This window comes from Monodon monoceros, unplaced genomic scaffold (assembly GCF_005190385.1).
Source record: "Monodon monoceros isolate NGI ecotype Baffin Bay Population unplaced genomic scaffold, NGI_Narwhal_1 Super_Scaffold_2, whole genome shotgun sequence".
Lineage (NCBI taxonomy): Eukaryota > Metazoa > Chordata > Mammalia > Artiodactyla > Monodontidae > Monodon > Monodon monoceros.
The window spans coordinates 36551492-36575310 of record NW_021703776.1 but is presented as its reverse complement, the minus strand read 5'-3'; the positions used below and the strand labels follow the sequence as shown (position 1 = coordinate 36575310).

General features: G+C 35.8%; 1 protein-coding gene across 3 annotated transcripts in view; it reads right to left on the bottom strand.

Annotated features, from left to right (window-relative positions):
* Window positions 1–23819, bottom strand: part of CRPPA (CDP-L-ribitol pyrophosphorylase A) — a 299083-nt gene that overhangs the window by 161492 nt on the left and 113772 nt on the right. For all 3 annotated transcript variants that reach the window (XM_029234261.1, XM_029234263.1, XM_029234262.1), the window contains exon 6: window positions 14181–14278. In XM_029234261.1, coding sequence (XP_029090094.1) covers window positions 14181–14278 — 98 coding nt within the window. The remainder of the gene's footprint in view (window positions 1–14180; window positions 14279–23819) is intronic.

The following is a 23819-nucleotide window of genomic DNA, read 5'->3' as shown; positions in this document are numbered from 1 at the left end:
TAGAACGTTATACTATATATAACTAATGGGCGATTTTGTAGTAAATGAGAAGTGACTGGCATTAGCTCACATAAATCATGTTTGGCAGGCATATTTTGTAAATATTATCCATTTTGTAAATGATAAAGGATGATATGTTTAAAAAGCATGCATGGTAATATGACCACTTTACGTTTCTTAGTAATGCATAAGACATTTGCAAGCTGAGAACTGGCACGCTGACGTAAACAAATCTTATCTGTCTTAATTAAAAATTTTTTAAAAGTAACATAGAGTAGGGTACCCTACTATCCACTGGATTAGCGTAAGTTAGAGTTTCATTCATTCAACCAATAAGTTATCTATTGAGGGCTCTGAGCCAGACACTAGATAACACATTGAGACCACAGCAATAGACTAGACAGTTTCTGTCCTCATGGAGGTCATAGTGGCAAGATGAAATAAAGTTAAGACCTGTGTTTCTCCAATTTTAATAGGCATAAGAATCTCTGGGAATCTCGTTAAAAATACAGATTTTGATTCCATTAGATGTGGAGCGGGGTCTAAGAATCTGCATTTTTTTCCACTTTAAAATTTTATTTAAAAAATGGAACAGATACTTAATCATTAAACACATGAAAAAGTCATCACAGATATCTTTTCAAATGAAATACACAGTATGGTTCTATTATACATCCACAAAAATGGCTAAAATTATAAAACTGACAACAATAAATTCTGTTTGGGTGTGAAATTGACTCTGTTGGTGGTAGTGTAAAATGCCACAATAAGTAGAATCTGCATTTCTAACAAGCAACCAGGTAATGTTGCTACAGTTGGTCCATGGATCACACTGGGAAGCAGCACTCAGATAATATAAAAGTCCTCTCTCATTTTCAGTAGATATATTTACTGAGAAATGTGCCTCCAACTAACAATCAGAAGGTACCTTTAACCTTGATTCTACTGAAGGTACTGCCTTTCTGTATCATCTAAACTAAGTTACCTATATCTTTTATTAAATATATCAGTATGGCAAGCTAAGTGACTAAAATTAAAGAATTTATTACTTCAACTGTATTTTCCCTCAAATTCTTCCCAAACTTACAGCATAATCTAATTTACATTTACAAAATTTTAACTCTTCTAAGTAATACAGACACTGCCCAGATATATATGGAAGTATCATGAGAGCCTAGTTTCCATATAAATATGCACTAATAAAGTATGTACAAGTTATGTTCTAATCAAAATGTCATTAATTTGAAATCACTAATTAGAATCCACACCAAATACTGTTTTCAATTAGTTTTATAAATGACTTAAATAGTCTAAAGATAAGAGTCTATTTCATTTAGCTATGCATTCATTAGAAATTACAATTATATATACACACACATATACAAATATATATGTATACACACGTGTGTATATATACACACACACACAGCTTTATCCCCAAGCCATTGTAAAATTTGAGTGTGCATGAAACAGAAGTTTACATTAGCAGTTCTTAACTGTGGGAAACTTTGTCCTAAGAGGAAATTCAGCCATATCAGGAGACATTTTCGGTTGTCAGAAGTGGGAGAGGGAAGTACGACCAGTGCCGAGTTGGTAGAGGACAGGGATGCTATTAAATATTCTATAATGCACACGCAGGCCAGCCTCCAGAACAAAGAATTATCTGTCCCAAAATGTTAATAACATAGCAACTGCAAAATCCTGGGCTAAATGGAGAGTTGTGGTTTTTGGCCTTCAGCATTTATTCAGAAATCAGTAGATGACATCAAAAGCAGTAATATTCTAACAACTTAAAGGTTTTAGTAGAGTCATTTTTTAACAAGGGAAATACTAAAATTGTATTTTATCAGACAAGTGTTTTAATATAATTTTAAAATAACATACCATAAATATGACAAGTGTGTTCAAAATGGCTAGATGAGGTCTCTATACTATCGCTTATATGTGGAATCTAAAAATATAATACAAATGAACTTATTTACAAAACAGAAATAGAGTTACATGTATAGAAAACAAACTTATGGTTACCAGGGGGAAGAGGGGGGAGGGATAAATTGGGAGATTGGGATTGACATATACACACAACTATATATAAAATAGATAACTAATAAGGACCTACTGTATAGACCAGGGAACTCTACTCAGTACTCTGTAATGATGTATATGGGAAAAGAATCTAAAAAAGAGTGGATATATGTATATGTGTAACTGCTTCACTTTGCTGTACACCTGAAACTAACACAACATTGTAAATCAACTATACTCCAATAAAAATTAAAAACAAATAGAACAAAATATATTCTCAGCTCAAACTCTGTCTGCTACCAAGTTTTTAACACTGTCTCTAATTTTAAATTAGATAGGAAATAAAAAAAGAACAAAACTAAAATCAGCTAGAAACATGTATGAGTAGCTTAGTGAAGAGTTCCTTCATATGTAACCACAAAAAAACAATGCACTGATTAACTTTTTTTGGCCATGCTGTGCGGCTTATGGGATTTTAGTTCCTCGACCAGGGATCAAACCTGGGCCCTCGGTAGTGAGAGCTCAGAGTCCTAACCATGTGACTGCAGCGAATTTCCAACTTTTAAGGAATATTTAATACCACCCTAACACTTGTACAATCCAAATACTGCCAATATAATTGTTCAGACCCTACATAGTAAGAGATTTTTATTAATGTATTTTCCTCTTGAGTAAAAAATATAATTACTGTATATATAAAATAAGATTTCCATCTCATACAACTTTCCATTATGAGTTACCTAATATACATTCAGCCCATAGGCCCAAAACGTTTTTTAAATATTAAGGATAAATTACGTTTTGAGCAAAAATAACAAAAACATGATCATGTGACTTATTTAAGAAGTATGTGAACAATTATCTACCTCAGGATATTTTTAAAGCAGTATGTTTCTAGGTGATACAGAAAGGTAGATTCATATCCTGATATAGAATCTTATTACAGATCCTAAAGAATAAACCTTAAAATCTTGCTTATGGACCTGTTTCTTCACGCCACTGCAATTCCCCCTCAGCAGAGCTCAGTTCCCCATCACTCTCTCTCTCTCCCTCCCCCTTTCCTCACAGAAGGCTTCTGGCCACCAACTTTATCACCATAGCTAACTCCAGTTCATCTCATCAACATCTTTTATTTGCTATTCTTTTCCCTCCATTTGTAAAAACAGTTTTCTTCTGGTTGGGAAATCAATTATAACTTCTTGGGTGTACTCTGTGTTCTAAACTCTTCTCAACTGTTCACATGATTGATGGACGCCCAGCAGCTACCTCTTTATCTCCAGAAACACATTTGGCTGATGTCCAGGTGGAGGGGTATTCCAGAAGCTTGCTTGTTCATCATTCTACCACCACTAACCACAGCTATTTATCTGGCTCCCCCATATACACAGCACTGTGCAAGAGATCAGCGATACAAGAGATGGCGAAAGCGATAGGCAAAAGAATAACAATAAAAAGTAGCATATGCAGAATGACACCTCTGTCGGTAAGTAGTTTAGAAAGTCCAAGAACCAGAAAAAATGGGAACAACTTCATGGAAAGAGTAATATTAAATCAAGTATTAAACAGAACTGACAAGGATGGCATGCAATCAAGCAGAACACTGAGTGAAAAAGAGAGAGAAAACTAGAAAATTTCAAAGCATGAGCAAGACAATATGCTGGGCCACAAGAGAGTTGACATTGTGAATGAAAAGATTCAGCATCGACTGTGAGAGGTCTGAAATAATGGGTCAAAATGTATAGACTCTGACTCACATGCAGCGAACAGTCATTGAAGATATGAGGAGAAAGAGAGGAGATATTTAACCTAAGGAGACAAGTACTACAAAGCTTTGAAAAGAAGTTCTCAGGTACCAAGACACCATGGATAATTTATTCTGACCACAAGTTCAAAGGGGTATATTTGGTTTAGTTTCCCTAAAACAGCAAAAGCCTTGCAGACATTATTTACTTAAAGCCACCAGAACAAAAGAATAATCTACTATATGGTGTTACTAACTATAGTCATACCACATGCAAATAGTTGAAATGTATCACCAAACTCAATTATTAGGGAAACATTAATAAGTATAAAATTATTATTTTAAAAACATTACATATCCTCTATTCAGAACCAAAAAGAAATCAATAAAATGAAATGACATCAGTGAATAAGTTTTAAAACTTTATCTCAATTTAAATAGCATAAGAAAATTAGTGTATACATATTCATGAAAATCAACTGTTGAAGGTTGGAAACTATAATCTACATGCCAAAGAGCAATTTTTTTCAGCTTCTTATAAAAATTTTCCCTCTAAACACATTTACCATGTGTGTAAAATCAATTTCCTGGATTACAAGAGAAGACCTGATTTTTACAAATATATCCCCAAAGCTAGATGTTGGCTACTTTTGGCTTATTTGTTTTTAACTTAGCATAATGTAACTAGAACTTGTGTGCAGTGACCTAATTCCTAAGCAGACAAGGATTATCATTTTTACAAATTAACCATCTGGTTCCTTTAGAAAGAGTAATATTTCAATATGTCCCTATGTTTCAAAAATACACACAGATACAAAAGGTGAATACATGTTAAGTATACAAAGAAATAGTAGAGAAAGTGGCATTTAGGGAGGATTATCCTTACTCCCTCATTAATAACCAAATTCTAAAACTCTGACAACCAATTATAATTATAAACTGTTAATTTTATTAAATAGAGCATGAACATAATTAATACCATCCCAAGCAACTAGGTGGTCCAGTGATTTTTGGACATTTTTACCTCTGGAAAACTGATCAGGAAATCTGGCTAACATCCCAAACAAACTAAATGGATTTTATTGGATGGTCTTCAGCTAATTTATGTAGTCTTGTACATACACCAAAACCGCATACTCTAAATGAATTAATTCTGTTGGCATTGTTCAGACTCAGAGGCCCGAGAAACATTGTTCACAGTGTTATTTCACTATTACACTGTACAGTGTTCAGCTTCAAAAAAATGAAAAATCAGTACTTTAAACATAATATTTTTAAATGTTATGTGCCAAAATCAGCATGAAATAACCCTAATTTGAACAGGTCTTACAATGCTGAGATGACTGGATTTGTTCTATTTCTTTAATTTCTGCTTTTCTTCTTACTTCATTTGCTATTTTGGATGTTTTCCTTGACGAATATGTCATACACTGAATTTAGTTACGTCTATCCAAAAAAAAAAAAGGCACAGATCCATACCCTGGACAAAACCTTGAGGGCATTAGGAAAAATGAACTAGGTACCACAGACAACCTCAACAAAACCAAAGCATGCCTTTCACCCAGGAAAGCAAATGATTTTCAGTTATATCCTGCTTGTCATTTGTGCTTACACAAAACAATAATTAAATTATGTGCTCCAGGAAACAGGAAGGGGTGGATAAGCAAAACACACAAAAAGCCCCTATGGTCCCTGTTTGTCCAGATTATAGATCAGCATTCTTCAGGAGCTTCTTTTCTTCTATTATAGGAACAAAAATTGGGTTGAAGACACTTGTGATTTTAGGGGTTCTGTGATGTATAAAAACATTAAATACTACCTGTCTTTTTCCATAGAATTTTACTTTTAAGCAGCAGCCACCAACAGTCTTCTTATATATGTAAATTGCATCGTGACATTTTCAGCTGAAGTCTTCTACCACTTCATTTTGCTTGTAGGACAAAACATAAGTAATGGTAGTGGTTACAGTAGTAGTGTAGGTGGTGGTAGTCACAGTATGCTTAACTACGAGGCTGCATTTAGACCTCGCGGTCTCTATCCTCACCTCCCACCAGTCCACCTCCACTCCAGTCATACAAGTCTTATTTCAGTGCCCCTGAACGAAGCTCTTCAAGGACCTTTCACACACTGTTCCTTCTGTATTTCTCTCTAAATAGCTAACTCGTGAATACCAGTTTAGCCTTAAGTAAATGCCACATCTGTCAAGAGATGCTCACTTACTGCCCTCTACTCGCAATTTAAATCACAGTCCAGGGCTCTCTTACATAAGGACAGTTTACTTTTTCCTTAGTATCGTTATCACAATTTGTAATTAAACATTTTTTGTGTGTTTGTTTACTGTTTTATCCCCAACTGCACAGTATGCTCCTTGAGGACAGGGAACAATACCTGCTTAGTTCAACTGCATAAATCCAGTGACTAAATCTTGATAGGCATTTAATATTTGGTAAATACATTCATGAATTAAGTAACTAATGAAAGACCAATCTTCCTACTTCTAAATTCCTTACTGCTCTCAGCACAGTATATGGCAAAAATTATTTTTCAGTGAGAGTTGGGAAGAAGGGGCAAGGTCTCTTCCATCACCGTCTACTGCCCTGACGTATCTTCTAGAGACCTCTGTCTCCAAAGTAGGTAGGTTCTGTGAAATACTTCGACCTCCTTAAAGAAATCAAAGAAGGAATCTAACAAGCCTGATAATGAAGTCTTGAAATTTAAGTCTGAGTGAAATCTGCATGTGTATGGAGGGTGGGAGCAGTAAGTCTCTACTCAGTTAATTCCTTATTTCACTTTTTAGCAACCTCCTCCGTGTATTTGGTGTGTATCATTACATTAGAGTTGAGATAGTCAGTTCATCACTAAGGTATGTCTCAAAATCTACCATGGATAATTATAATAAGCGTACTCAATTTCTTCCTTCAGTTTCATCAGGAAACATCCTTTCTTTTCATGCCAATAAAACAATCCTCCTGTTGTGCATTGAGCAGCTCCACACCTACACAGATCTGCCCTACAGGTGCGTGGATTTTAATAGTGGTGACTTCATGCTTTTTATATGGCCATTGCAAAATGAGACAAAAGCTCTGGAGGTAAAAATATTAGAATATGTGGCATTTTGCATTTGTCTATTATAGGCTGAAAAATGCCATAAGATAAATGTGCCCTTATAAAGGGAGAGAAAATTATAGAAAACTGGTAATTTCTTTTACAAGGAGACTTCTTTCTGACCTTAGATATAATCCTTCTGTCAAACTTAAAATTCTTTATTTCACCGTTTCTTAGAAAAATATTCAGTAGTAGAAATCATAATGAATCAAGCAGCACCTACATTCAATTAGTTATATAATCTTAGACAAAGTATTAAGCCATAAGGTTTCCCTATTTCTACTTGTAAAATGAGAGGGAAAGTCGTAAGTTTATTTTAAAGGATTAATACATAATATTCTCTCTGACAAATGGAAGGCACTCCATAATTGTTAGTCTTGTGACTGTTTACGAGAGAAAACATCCTGATAAGTCCTTGTGTGGTTTAATAGTTTTTAGGCAAATTTAGAAGCCAGGGCAGATTTAGCAGAAATGAATGACATCTCCTCTGAAGGTCAACCAAGATTGTCTGAGTAAGTTAACAGGACACACAAAGTTCCGTTTTACAATTTCTACCTTCATTAGACTCATTTCTTCTAAAATTCATGTTATAGTCAGTATGTTTCATCAGATTATACAACAGGTTACCTACGGCTATACTATGGACTGATCAACATAAATATTTAAAGAAATTAGTCATTAATTCTTTTCTTGGTTGGTTTGTATTGGATAGAATGACATTTAATTTAGGAGATTATATTCATTTCTTGGTGAGAGTATGTCCTCAGCCTGTTGGTTTTGGCTAGTTAGTGCCTCGTGTCCGTTGTTGATTCCAAAACTATTCAGAATTTTCTGATCACCTCTGGAGTTTTTTATACAGAATTTCTGATAGATTCAATTACTAAGGCCTAGAATCCATATAAAATAGACTGTTTGACTCATTTGACTAGGGAATTATAGTTGAGATGGATGATGATCTTGATGAGGAAATTTTAGGTAAAATAAAGCAAATTTCTGATGTTCGGAGAAGACTTAGGTCTATATAGAGTACTGCCTCACATGCCACAGGAAACTAGGATGGCCATGTTAGTGGGTGTTTTCTTTTTAAAACTTAGAAGATTTATTTTGAGATAGTAACAGCTTGTGATAATCAGTCTCTAAAACACACCCCCCAATGATACCCACACTTCCCAGTATTCACAACCTTGTATAATTCCCTCCTCTTGAGTGTGCGTTGGACATACAGACTTGCTTCAAATGAACCGAATACGAAAGAAATGATGGAATGTCACTTCTAAGATTAGGCTACAAAACTACTGGGCCTTCAATCCTGAGTGCCATGTGGTGAGGCAACCCTGTGGAGAAGCCTACATGGCAAGGGATTGAGACCTGCCAACAACCACGTAATGTTGAGAGCAGAATCTACCTCCACATCAAGTCTTCAGATTAGACTGTAAAGGACAGCCTATAGAGGACAGACAGCTTGACTGTAATCAAATGAAAGACCTTGGGTCAAAGGAACCTGGCTAAGCTGTGCCTAGATTCTTAACTCACAGAAACTGAGACAGTAGATGTTTGTTACTTAAGGTCACTAAACTTGGGGGTAACTTGTTATGCAGCAAGCACAGTACAATATATAATACAATGTCCAACTTAGTAATAAGAAGTTGTGATCATGTATACATTCATTTATTTATTCAACATTCAATAAATGTCCCCCTTTTATTAAGACTGCATCATGCTTTGGGAAGACCTCACATGGGGCTGTATAGCCTCTCACAAAACACAATAGAAGGGTACATAAACCAGACTTCAGGGGAAAAGCAAAGCTTTTCAGGAAAAGCTCCCTGGGGAAAACGACATCATGGGTGAAGGCCCTGGAGGGAAGAAAGTACTATCACATTTGAGAAGCTGCAAAAAGTAGAGCTGGCCTGAAGAGTGCACAGTTAGAGAGTGCAGGGCTGTTTGGCAAGGGTGCCGGTTAAGAAGACAGATTTTGGTGTTACATGAATCCAAGTTCATGTCCATGTCCCTGTTCTGCCCCTTCACAACAACGTTAACAAGAACCATTTAAACATCCCCTCTAGGGCTTCCCTGGTGGCGCAGTGGTTGAGAGTCCACCTGCCACTGCAGGGGACACGGGTTCGTGCCCCGGTCTGGGAAGATCCCACGTGCCGCGGAGCGGCTGGGCCCGTGAGCCATGGCCGCTGGGCCTGTGCGTCCGGAGCCTGTGCTCCACAGCAGGACAGGCCACAACAGTGAGAGGCCCGCGTACCGCAAAAAAACCCCAAAACAACAACAACAAAAAAAACATCCCCTCCAAGCCTCAGTTCTTTCATCTGGAAAAAAAACATTAACAGTACCCATTTCAAAAGGTTGTTAAGAGCACTTGCTATGGTACCTAGCATAAAATAAGTGCTGAAAACCATTGGCTGTTATTATTGTTATTTTTATTAGTAGTATTAGTCATGTGAGAGATCTTATGAGACATAGCAAGGAATTTGTATATTAATTTAGAAGCAGTGGAAAACCAAGAAACAGATTTGAATAGGGAATAACATGATAAACAATTTAGAAAAATCATTCAAACAGCCCCATAAAGAATAAATCTGAGAGGGGCAAAATTGAAGGCTGGAGGTCAGTTAACAGGCTGTTGCAATAATCCAGACAACAGCTGGGGTGCCTAGGACAGTGGCAATGAAGATAAAAGGACACATATGAAGGACAATGAGAGGTAGAATTCAAATGTTTTGGAACTTGATTTGCTTTGGAAGTGAGATAGAGAATGAGTCAAACTTTATACGAGGTTTAGAGAATGAGGAAATGATATGCATTTTCACAGACTGAAACCTTAGCAGATGGAGAAGGACTGGCTGGAAAAAGAATTTGTGAATGTGAAATATCATCGACATCATCGACATTTAAGGGACTTCTGACTGAATATACAGATCTGAAATGCAGAAAAATGAATAATTAAACACAGGGCTAGAGAATATTTTGTGTCCCTAGCAAATGAAGGATACTGGAAGCCATCAGCATTTTTTTTAAAGACGTCCAATTACCTATGTACAAAAATCTAAATATCATCAATAGAATCTTGAATCCTGCAAAAGAAACTTAGAAGCAGCAGCCAAAAATGAAAAAGGATAAAAGAAAAACAAGATGTTACAGAATCTACTGGATGACTCCTTCTAGAAAAAATAGTATCAGACAAGAGAGTCAAGTGGTGCAATAAATAAGGTAAGACTGATAAATGTCTTGTGGATTTCCCATAGGAAGGTCACTGAGGACTTCACCGAGAGCACTTCCTACAGAAGGTTGCAGCAGAAGTCAAAATGCAGTGAATTGAGGAATGAGAAGATAAATTATGTTAAAGAAGTTTGGCTACAGGGTAACCTTGGGTTTAGAACTGTTTCTTTGTTTTTGTTTTAATGGAAGCAACATGTATCTGTTCATGGGGGAGGGGGAAGGGGGGAAGAGAACCAGAGCTCAGGAGAGGAAATAGTCTCAATGAGAAGATGGCTACAGATGCAAGATTCTTTAAAGGTTGGGGCTTGGAAGATAGGAATGTTCCCATATTGGAGTATATAATTATACTCTGAAGTTAGAGATAAGACCATATTTCAGAGTGGAGGTAAAGATGGTGGGGTTAGACCAGTGGTTCTCAACCAGAGGATGATTTTGTCCCCGCTCCAGGCAACATTTAGCAATGTCTGGAGACATTTTGTTTGCTACAACTAGGGGGTATAATACGGTCATCTAGTGGGTAGAAGATTGGGATGCTGCTAAACAGTGTCCAAGGCACAGGACAGTCCCTCACAATATCTAGTCCAAAATGCCAATAGTGCCAAGGTTAAGAAACCTGGGTTAGACATTTAAGGAGAAAGGAAAAGGTTTAAAATCTCCACTGAGGAGAATGGGGAGCTCACAATGGAATCACGGTATGCTTGCTTTACAACATTCAGGGCCCCGTGAAGAACAAAGGCCAGTATTTTTAAAGTCCAATGATCTACACTGCTGTATGCTTCTCTCCAGCAGTGTTAAGACTGAATCCAGGCTCAGAGAAGTGAAAAGTTAGACTGATAACATGAATGAGGTTTTACTAACTGGGTTTAACAGAAGGACACGGGAATGAAAGATACTGGTAAAAGATCCATGATCCACTCAAGTGATGGGTCATGGTATCGAAGTAAAGTGTGAAACAACAGGTAGCTGAAAGAGAGAAGACAGTGGGATTAGAGTTTCCTGTAAAATTTAAATATGTGCAGTTAGAGTAATTTAGTGTAAGATAAGGAAAGGTAAAATATTGTGGTCAGAAGTTAAGAAATAGCCTTAGTATTTATTTTTCAGCACAGTTAAGATAATGGCTATATCCAGACTGGGCCCAACAGGTAGGTAGATGAAGTGCACTGAAAACAACGGACACTGGAAATGAGAAGGACAGGACCTGAGAAGCGAAGGCACTGAAAAAAAAAAATCACACAGCGCCAGTTACACACCATTCTGTGTACCCCCTAAATTCCATATCATTATTTAAACAATGATTTGAAAACATACATGGACCCAATGTATCATTGCAGCACTACATACAACAGCCAGGACACGAAAGCAACCTAAATGCCCATCAACAGATGAATGGATTAAAAAGATGTCGTATACACATATATAATGGAATACTACTCAGCCATAAAAAAGAATGAAATAATGCCATTTGCAGCGACGTGGATGGACCTCAAGATTGTCATACTGAGTGAAGTACGTCAGACAGAGAAAGACAAATATCATATGATATCGCTTATATGTGGAATCTTTAAAAATGGTACAAATGAACTTATTTACAAAACAGAAATAGAGTCACAGATGCAGAAAACGAACTTATAGTTACCAAGGAGGAAAGGGGGGGGATAAATTGGGAGATTGGGACTGACATATACACACGACTATATATAAAATGGATAACTAATAAGGACCTATTGTATAGCACAGGGAACTCTACTCAATACTCTGTAATGGCCTATATGGGAAAAGAATCTAAAAAAGAGTGGATATATGTATAACTGATTCGCTTTGCTGTACAGCAGAAAGTAACACAACATTGTAAATCAACTATACTCTAATAAAAATTAGAAAAAAACACACTGAACAATGAATAAACAAATTTCTCTCTTAAATCAGAGTTGGGAGACCAGAAGGGGGAGCCCTCACACCCTGCGACTACAGCTGAGCCCAACAAGAAGAAGCAGTCCTCTTCTCTCCTGGCAAGGACTCAGCAAATAGAAACCACAGGCTGTCTATTTACTCTAGCCCTCCCAACTTCCTTGCTCCTTCTATAAAAGTGTCCTTCCCTTGCTATGGGGGGACTTGCATGCGGCTTGTCATGGTTGCAGACCCCAAATTTCAATTGTCTGTTTATCCTGAAGAAACCTATCTTTGCTGAAGAAATATCTGGCAGTCTATTTGATTTAGATCAATAATTACCAAACATATACAGGAAAAGTAGCAACAAAGAGAGACTATCATAATAATTGTAACAAAAAGGACTCTTTGTAGAATCTAACACTGGGAAGACCAAGGAATGAGTGACACAGGATGCATCAGTTGGATGCTCAACAAGAGTGTAGAACCCAGCTCTCTAAACCTAGGGTTGATAGCCCAAGTCCCAGTAACACTCTTTCAGGATTCCATCTTATTGGCTTCTGCACTGAATGGATAAAGCATGAATGAAATTATCCAAGAGTAGAAGACTATTTTTCAGGCAAAAACGCTGCCTCACGAGGTCAGATAATGGGAAGTTATGTACACTTAAATATCCTGCAGGGTGCAGCAGAGAAATTAGGGCACAGAACTTAGGAACAGATTCTTAACAGGTGAATTTGAGATAGAAAGCAAAGAACAAGGTGCTAAAACTTCCAGCAACAGAGGAGGAATATTCAGAAAGTCTACGAATAAAGACAACTTGGAAAAGAAGATTGAAGTATAACCTTTACACCCAACAGACAGCTGAGGTGGCTGCCATTTCTTTCCAGTTTTAGATTGTTGCTCCAAATGCTACTGGTAGAATTTAGCACTGACTGCCATCAAAACGACCACGGGGAGCTTGTTAAAAACTGAAATTCCAGAACTTATCCCAGATGATTCACTAAATATTTACACATTCCAGGAATCTATGTATTTAACAGTTCATGTATTTAATACAGGACAGAAATTTGGGAGCTCGTAGTATCTACTGCTTAATGCTCTCACACCTTCATCTCAACTGATGAGATGTTAATAGACGTCATTGTTAAGTCTCTTATAGTTCATATTTGTTGAAAACTTACGGTATGGCAGATGCTTTTCTAAGCACATTAAAATATATTTTTAAAGTTCAGTTGTCCCAACAACTTTACAGTGCAGATGTTATTAACATTTTCAATTTAAGATAAGGAAATGAGGCAATAAAACAGACATCTGAGTACTGGCAATCTGATACCACAGCCTGTTCTCTTTACTGACTGTGCTATCATGATGGAACTAGCTTACTAAAATAAACTTTTTCCTTTTGCTTTCAACTAGAATTATGTATGTTGTTAAAAAGCCATGACATGTTGATCATAAACCCAGGCAGTTACACATTTTAACGAAAACAAGGAAACTGATGAAAACAATAAAATCACCTTGGCAAGCAAAACATTTCAAAGCACAAAACTGTCACAAAAATAATGGATGTCCTTAGGGGTAAAAGTAGTAAATAATTCCTATACACCGCTTCACACTCATGGCTACTTCTTGCATTTCCTTCACCCTAATATTAAATAAGAGGTTAACCTGGACCTTGATCAGTTCCAAAAGGGGGGGGGGGCAAGAAACATCCATTCACTTCTTCAATATCATAATTATGCTATCTTTTGCATATCTGCTTCTCTCTTTTCTTTCTCTCTCTTCTTAATCTCTTTCTTTTCTTCATGTATTCAACAAACTTTAGTAAGCATCTAGCATGTGCTGGGCACTGTGATTCTCAAGACAAGTGTCAACCTCACGCAGGGGCTCATGTGCACCGGGGCGGGGTGGGTGTGGGGGGCTTTCTAAAGAAGTCACACTGATGCTGAATTTTAAAGGAGAAATAGAACTCGGAGAATGAAGGTGGGGAGGAAATCCAGAAGAGGAGTGGAGAAGGGAAACTAATTGTATTTCAAGTCAAAAGTGATGGCAAAACACAGGATTTCATTACAGCAAAATACGAAAATTAGCTTGAAAGTACTTTTATGCCTTGTCAAGGAAAGCATCTTTGTATGATAAAAATCTGTGGCAATCAAATGTATTTTATCAAACTGGATCTTTGAATACTTACATTTAATTCATTTTTTAGCATTTCTTCAAGACGATGACCTACATGTTCCTCATCTTCTTTTGTGTCCATAACTACACAAATTTGTTGTGAAATTCTTTCTGAGATAAAAAAGAAAAATAATATTGTTTCAAACAGAATATGGAACAAAGCCCTAGTATGCTGAAACCTATACTAACCCGCTGTTCTTAACTCTTGAACAAGAATAGGGAGGTGTGGGCTTTAGGCCAAGTGGAGTGACTTGGACTGCACAGAGATGTCCTGGACTCAAGTCAGTAAATCTATGTCTTTAACATTTTGTGGGTGGGTAGACAGGACATCATGTAAGCAACAGAAATAAGGATCTTTGGATATATTTGAAGAGAGTAACTGCAGGGGACAGCTACTTGGCTCAAGAATTCAATCCTTCCACATTTACAAGGAATCTCCCAGAATCTGATTGAATCCCATCTCCCAGGCAGATCCTCTGGTCAGGCCATAAGACGTCTCCTGCGTACAGCTCACTGTGCCACCTGGTGCCCTGGCTATGCACAGCATTTTCCTTGCCATTCCAGTCAATTCAATTAAATTCCTGCCTGTTTAACTATTACCACAACAAGTGAAAATAATCAAAAATAGATTTTCTTCGAATCTGGAAGGCTTGAGATGATATAATTTAAAATCATAAGCTGTATGACATAGTGATATTCACCTCTGTAAACCCTGGATGCACTCTCCCCAAATACGTGCAGTCCTCCTTTAAAGTAAACAGATCTAAAATACTAAGAAATGGCTATACTGCTGCCAGTTAAGAACACATTTCATGGTATTATGTCATGGATTTTTTTTTAAGTCTACTTTTAAATAGGAGTCCCAAACCAAACGTGAGTTTAACTTAGGACCTAGCTGCTTCTTACACTGGCAACTCCACATAACAGGCTCTCTAGAAACACTATTCTAGCAATAGTTAATGATTCTTCAAAAAAAAGCTGGGGAGAACCAAACTTTTTTTTCTTTTTCAATAAATCATAGCTGTTTTATTAACTCTAAGAGAGATTTTTGTTTTGGTTTGCTTTGGTTTGTTTGGCCTCGCCACACGGCATGTGGGATCTTAGTTTCCCAACCATGGATCAAACCCATGTCCCTGCATTGGAAGTGTGGAGGCGTGGAGTCTTAACCACTGGACCACCAGGGAAGTCCAAAACATTTAAAACAATAATGTCACCAGTTAATGGTATTCCTGTTACTACCTACCTCCCACTTAACAATAATAGTATATGTTCCAAGAGCCATACCCGATATTCACACTATGTCTCATGATGACCCTGCAAACAATATTATTGTGAATCTATGTGACAGATTCAGGTTCCTACCAACTTGAAAATGTCCATAATTTTAAGTCACACAAGCCTAGTAAAATTAAATATAATTAAGAACACAAATGGAGGGTACAGATATTAAGTGCTATGGAACATCACTGTGATTAGAAAGGGAAATTGGTTGACAAGATTAAATAAATCTTTATGCTAAAATGAGCTAGGAGCTCACTCTTGAAAGGTAAACTTTGCTTAGTAGAGCCAAGAGGCTTTGAAAGTGATTAAGACAAACAAGATTTTTAAAAAATTTAATGTATTGGGGTAGAAAGGGTACAAGCATAAACTTATTGTGACAAGAGACAAGATAAGTACTCAAAAAATCATTGAATGATTTAGCAGTGAGCTATGAAGTGGTATACTCAGTGAAGCCAGAACATGAAGGTCCCATGCTTTCCTGAATACCTAGAGTGTCCTGAAAGCTTTAGATGTAACTATAGTACGAGCAGTAGCTTTTGAAAACCAAGTTAATTGAAATGTATGTATTGTATTCTCTTAAATATTTGGAGAAATTTGGACTTTGTAATGTCCTAGCAAAAATCCAGTTACATTTCCAAATGCTTCTTTCACATACACCAAAAACATTATAATAAAAAATTTACTGTGTAAGTACAAAGTAATTTACTACATATATAATATGATGGCACCACAATAATTCTGACTAATTTATAAAATAATGCATAAACAATACTTTTTAAAACAAAACACAACATATGCAGATTTCCCTTCCTTGTTTCATCATATATCCTTTATAGAATTCCAAACTCTATCAAATGTAAATCAACAATAAATTAAAACGGACATTATCCCCCTCCAAAACTGAGATACAGTTAGCCCTTGAACATGGGTTTGAATTGCAAAGTGTCCACTTATACACAGATTTTTTTCAATAGGAAATAGTACAGTGCTATATGATCCTCAGTTGGTTAAACCCACAGATAGGGAGGGCTGACTATAAATTATATGTGGATTTTCAATTTTGTGAGGGTCAGTGCCTCTAACACCCATGTTGTCCAAAGATCAACTGTATAAATAAAATGAAGTAACTCAAAATCAATTTGGCATTAATTTTTTGCCACGTGTCAGCTGTTCTAAATAGCTTTTTGTTCGGGAATCTTTGCATTACCACATAAATTTTACAATAAATTTGCACAACATCACCTGCTATTTATTTATTTATTTATTTACTTTTAAGTATTTTGGTCATGTGTGAGGCTTGAGGGATCTTAGTTCCCCTATTAAGGGATGGAACCGGGGCCCCCTGCAGTGGAAGCGCGGAGTCCTAACCACTGGACAGCCAGGCAAGTCCCTCACCTGCTTTTTAGACAAAAATGACATCTTTAAAATCACAAGCCTTTCAATTATAAACATAATATATTCCTGTATTTATTGAGATCTTCCTTAATTTTTCTCAGTGTTTTACAGTCTCCAGTGTAGAGTCTTTTTGCAACTTTTGTTAAATTTCTAAAAAACATTATTGATGCTATTGTAAATAATATCTTTAGTTGCATTTTCTACTTGTTGATGTACAAAAATATCTTAAGATTTCTATACAGTCTTTGCATTCAGTAACTGCTAAATTCACTTATAAATTCTAAGGGTTTACAAGTTATTTCAAATTTTTTATATATACAAACATGTCAATTGTGAACAAAATTTTATTTCCTTTTTTCCAAATCATAATTTTTTAATCTGATAATGCAAACTTTAGAATTTTGCTTCTATGTTCATGATAAAAATTAGCCTGTAATTTTATTCTTATAAGGTCCTTGTCAGAGGTTTATTAAACATTTACACTGCCTTCATGTAATGGGTTGGAAAGTTCTCTCTTTTTCTATTTTCTGAAGAAATGTGTATGACTGGTGTTATTTCTTTTCAATGTTTTTGTAAAATTCACTGGTAAAAGCCAACTGTCTTTGTGGTAGCGTTTTTAATTAGATTCAATATCTTAAATGGATGAACAACTTTTCCTAGTTGTATTTGCCTATGAATGTGTTCATTTAACCTAAATTTAAGTCTATTAGCATAAAGCTATGGACTGAATGTTTCTGTTCCCCCAAAATTCATGTTGAAGCTTTTAACCCCCCAATGTGATGGTATTAGGAAGTAGGGTCCTTGGGAGGTAATTAGGTTTAGATGAGATCATGAAGTGAAGATCATCTCATAGGGTGAAGTCCACATGATGGGATTAGTGCCTTTATAAAAAGAGGAAAAGACACCAGAACCTTCCTCTCACATCCATGCGAGGATTCAGCAAGCAGGTAGCTGTCTGCAAGCCCAGAAGAGAGCCCTTATCTGGAAAATGAATCAGCTAGCACCTTTATCTTGGAATTCCCAACTTCCAGAACTGTGAGAAATAAATTCCTGTTGTTTAAGCCATCCAGTCTATGGTATTTCATTATGGCAGCCCAAGCTGACGAACAAAATTGCTCACATCTCATTGCAATGTCTATAGGATCATCACTGATAATAATATTTTGAGCCTTCAATATTTTTCATGATCACTTTTGCCAAGGTTTTATCAATTTTATTAACATTTTCAAATAAAAGTTGTGTTGATTCTCTCTTATGCTTGTCTTCTAACTTATGAATGTTTAGTATTTTCTTCAATATCTTCTTCATTCTACTATCTATAGATTTAGTTCACTGTTCTAGTTTCTTACAAAAGAAAAAAAATAGTGGGCTTTTGTGCTTTTCCTTTATTCTAATACAGTCAACCCTTGAAGAATACAGGCTCGAACTGCGAGAGTCCACTTACACCTGTTTTTCTCAATATGTACATAGTACAGTACTACATGAGTGTGATTGGTTAAATCTACAGATCCAAAACTGTGGACACAGAAAGCCAACTGTAAAGCTATCCGCAAATTTTACACTGTAAGGAAGGTCAGGTTCCAAACCCCATGTTGTTCAAGGATCAACATTTAAGGCTCTAAATTTTCCTCTAGTAACAGCTTTATTTATACATCAAACATTGTGATATTTTTCAGTTTAAATTATTTCATTTTCAATTTAAAAGATTTCATTCATTTTTTTCTAACCTGGTACACTTCTAGTTTCCACTGTGATTTCTCATTTGACTCATGGATTATTAATTTTATTGTCCTTATTAGTCTGCTATTGTGCAAGAAGTTGCCATAAATTTAACAGATTAAAACACCCACTAAGTATCTCACAATTCTATAAGATAGAGAAGGAGGAAGCTAGAGAGAGAGAGAAAGAGCAAAAGACAGCATGAACATACACAAGAAGAAATGATAATGAGCTCACACATAAACAAATGATAGAGCAAATAGGGCAAAATGTAAAAATTCCGTGAACTGGTGATCTGGGTAAAAGACAGATGGAAGTTATATGTACTATTCTTGCCATCTTTGAAGTTTGAAAGTATATTAAAATAAAAAAATATTCTAACCCCCCAAGAAATAAGATACAATTAAAAATAGATTTATATACACACACATACACACATATAAATAGTAGAGGACTTTAAAATTCATCTCTCTAAATTTTTAATTACGTGAAGTGATGGATCTGTTACCTAACCTTATTTGTGATAATCATTTCACAATATATACATGTAACAAACCATCATATTGTACAACTTAAAATGTTTTACATCAATTATATCTCAATAAAGCTGGATAAATTTATTAAAAAATTAATTCTGTTCATTAAAGATCAACTGAGCAAAACATAAATAAGGACCTAGATTCAAGACAGCGTAACATAATAACGAACAAAGTCAATCTTTTACCTTGTTGGTTTCTGTATTGTCTGCTGACTTCTTGTAATTCCCAGTTACTTGTATTCCACATGGAAGTCTGTGCCAGACTGGCCACTTTCTAATAGTGTCTACAGTCCATATCAATACCATTTAGCACCAACAATGATAAATTTTCTATCCGGCTAAGGTCATTTAAAGTCTAAACTAGGTTCAACTGGTTCTCAAACATGGCTGCACTTAAGAATCAACTCTCAGTATCTTTTTGTTTTGCCTTTATATTTTTAAAATACATATGCTTATAACTCACCCAACAAAATTCTCGCCTGTACTTTCTGAAGCTCCAAAAGTGATTCTAATGTTCAGCCAGGTTGAAAACCTCTGCTTACTCACTGCACTGATTTTCTATAATGTGAGGTTTATAAAAGGTTTCTCTATCTTTAAAAAACATAAAAATTACCTACGATAGCTGATTAATCCCATCAAAATGGTATAAGTCTTTTTGAGTATAATAATTTGGGGATAATTTTGTAGTTTTCTCTCATCTCCATATTGTGGCAACTGAAGGATGACGAATTTAGTGAGAAAAAAAAATGTGTTGGGTTACTCATTTCCCCTTGATATTTCAGTGTGAAATTTTTAAAGAAACCCAAACCCACCCAACTCCTACTCTGATCTGCATGGCTCACTGGAGTTTACAATGTACACATTTCGTGCCCAATATTTTAAAGGCAATATTATAAGAAAAAACACAATGTTTATATTTCAATTATAAGTATGAGGCACTTCTTGGGTGTCCAATATTTGTTAAATTATTGAGGTAAATGCAATTTTTCAAAATCTTATACAAATTCTGTATCTGAAAATAGTATATTCATACTTTGACAGCATTTTACATGTATGAAACGAGATGAGAGACTAACAATTACTACGTAAAGCCAAATTTTCTATAAGGAGTTTATAAGTATCTAAAAGAAAAACAGGAGACATGGGAATAATAAAAGATACTACATGAGAATTAATGAAGATTGTATGAATTAATATGTGTAAAGTTATCCAGAATGCTTTGTACAAGTATATCCCCAATAAATATTCACAGAATAAATGCTATCATGGTCATATACATTCATTATGAATATAAGTTAAGATTCCTTTTATCTTACCAAAATACAACCCATCTCTAATTCCAAATGGTGCCTTTGTGGTCTTAACATTTCAGAGTTTGATAAACAATCCCTATCAACTTTGTCCCACTGCTTTTCAAGTTTCAGAGTTTCACCAAATATGCAGTAGTTTTATATAGTAATGGAATACACATCTTGAGTAATCAATAGTCCCCTGTTTTCATCACTTAAATCCTCTGAAGCTAAAATGGATACCTTCTAGCTCTAATCGTTCATATCTTAGTTTGTCCATTAGACCTAGGCTAAAACATCTTACATGATTTCTATTAATGAATCCACAAACATGCACTGACAGGCTTAACTGAAAGTGTCAATGTACTTAAGATCTTCATCAAAAACAGGCATCTGCAATAACTGTACTTGTACCATGCAGATGGAGGGCCAAAATGGGAAAGAATGTAAGCTGTAGGAACAGGGCTCAAATAAATTGAACCTCCTCTCTTCCACAGTTATTCTAGTATCCCCCAACTCATGAAGATGGGAAAAAAGGCACATTATTTAAAATTCACTTTTTTCATGAACCACAAAACACTTTCCAATCATTAATATGATTAATCCTTATTATTTCTCAATGCAAACAAAGTATTTAACAACTTCCTTGAGGTTAATGATGAAATCAAAAGAAAAAAGAAGTCTTTAGAATTCCTGATCTGCTGTTCTAACTATTAATAAAGCACTTCTTAGAAACATTTAGAGTTTAAAATAAAAACAATAACACTGGGGAAAAACCATAAAGCCATTTCACTTCCTGGAATCATAAAAACTCTAACACAAGAATCTACTCTTTGTTCTCGCCCCAAAAAAGACCTAAGGATAAATTGGAAAAACGTTGAAATTAACTTTAAATCATACCTGACCAGTCAACTTGATGACTAATATTATTCTCTGAGTTTTAGTTTTCATACTACCCTCTCGTTTAAAGAGCTTTTAAAAAATCTTTCTAAAAGGCACCTGTGTCACATGATGAAATATTTTGGTATCTAAAGCACTAGGGTACATCCCTCCCCTCAAAATCATTTTTAACAAGTACTCTGATTTACACTGAATAACTTCATTTATATATCACATCTAGTGTTGCACAGCTCTCATAGTGACAACATAAAATTCAAACTGGAACATAACTTGGAAATCGACAAGTTAGAATTAAAAGCTGTAAGCAATAATTAATAAGCTCAGAATTTTCAGTTAATCTCATCCCCATGCATGACAACTTCTAAATGGTCAAAGAATATGTATGATTGCCAATAATTAATAATAATGCCAAAAATAAATAATGTGCAACTTGATTTTACTTTACTGGCTATAATGATTAATTTTGTATGTCAACTTGCCTGGGACACAGGGTGCCCAGATATTTGCCCAAACATAATTTGGGTATTTGTCATGGTGTTTTTAGATGAGTTTAACATTTATATCTGTAAACTAAGTAAAGCAGATTACTCTCTCTAATGTGGGTGGGCCTCATCCAATCATTTTAAGACCTGAATAAAAGAAAACGTTGAGCCTCCCCCCAAGTAAGAGATGATTCTCCTGTATAACAGCCTTCAAACTGAAACATGGCTCTTCCTGATTCTACAGTAGTCTGCTGGCCTTTGGACTTGAACTGGGACATTGGCTTTGTAGAGTTTAGACTTGTCAGTCTTAATAATCTGTAATCATGTATGCCAATTCCTTATTGTGTATGTATATATCTCATTTGTTGTGTTTCTCTGGAGAACTCTAACTAATTCACTGGCAAAAAAATTGTAAGCATTCTTCAACAGATAACTCATAATTCTAAAGTCCTGACCAGAGGATTCCCACCTCCATATATTTTCTACAGGGCAACATATAATCACCCACAACACGTTGGGCTTTACACCTCATTCTTCAGCCACCAAATAATACCACCTACAATTCCCTGGACACATCATGATCTTTGCAATAATGTTCATGATCCCCCCGCCTGCAGTGCCATCACATTTCCTTGTCTAATTCTCCAATAAGGACCACATCAAGCACCATCTGCATTAGTAACACTAGGCAAATGCTTTAGATGTATTTTGGTGAGAGGAGAAGAAAAAAGGAGGGAGGAACAGAACCAGCAGGAAGAATTTTGTGAAACTACAGTACCCCCCATCTCCAAACCCCCAATTCTGATACATAATGATACATAATGATACAAACACATATAACCACACAACTAGGATTCTCTTTGTATCCAGGTAATCACTGCATTGCTGAATTTGAACGTTCATGGGAAAAGGCCCCTCAGTGTAGTTTCAGAAGTGGAAAGAAATCCACACGTACTGTGACCCTAGCAAGTCTATTGGCAAAGGAGATGGTCAGACAGTACACACCAACAGAGCCACATCAGTTCCTTACAGCCAGCAATCGTTCTGGTTGTCAGTGCATTCATTCTGATTATTTAGTACTCATGACATTCTATAATTATTGCTAATATTGCTTTGGCTTTTTACTGCGGTAGATACTTTTATACATCATTTCATTTAATCATCACAACAACCAAGGAGAGAAATTATTTTCCCCATTTTACAGATGAGTTAAGCGAGGCTATAAAGCCAGTAAATTGCCCAAGGTCATACTGCCATGAATTGTGAACTTTAAGCTTTCTAACTCAAGTCCATGTGAAGTTAGCATCCTAAATGATATTTTTCCCTCTCATCCTGTTCTACATTTTTATTTTACTTTCATTATAGTTTTTACATTGGATTATATTATCTATTTGTCTTTCTCTCCCACAAAATCACAAACTCGTAACTCTGTAACTTATAATTTCCCAATATTACCCCCAGGTTTTAGCACAGGGCTCCAAGAAGGTATTGAACATTGATTAGTTTCCATCTCTGGGCTACGAGCATAACTAAAACACTGTTAGGGTGTGAATTGTGTCCCCCTCAAAATGTGTATGTTGGAGCTCTAAACCCCAGTCTCTGAGAATGTGGCTGTATTTGGAGATAGGCACTTTAAGAGCTAATCAAGTTAAAATGAAGACATTAGGGTGAGCTCTAATCCAACATGACTGGTGTCTTTATGAAAAGAAGAAATGTACACACAGACATGCACAGAGGGAAGACTCTGTGAAGACACAGGTAGAAGACGGCCATCCACAAGTCAAGCAGAAAAGCGTCAGAAAAATCCAACCCTGACAAAATCATGATCTTAGACTTCCAGCCTCCAGAATTGTGAGAAAATAAATTTCTGTTGTTTAGGCCACCCAGTTTTTGTACTCTGTTATGAACTAATATACAAATTCTCTTATCTAAAATTTGTTGAATAAAAATTAGCATTGTTGAATAAAAGACTATATCTCGTATCTCATTTTCTAGGAAAGGACACAAATTTGTGAATATAAGGAAGTAACTAGATATCTAGAAAGAGA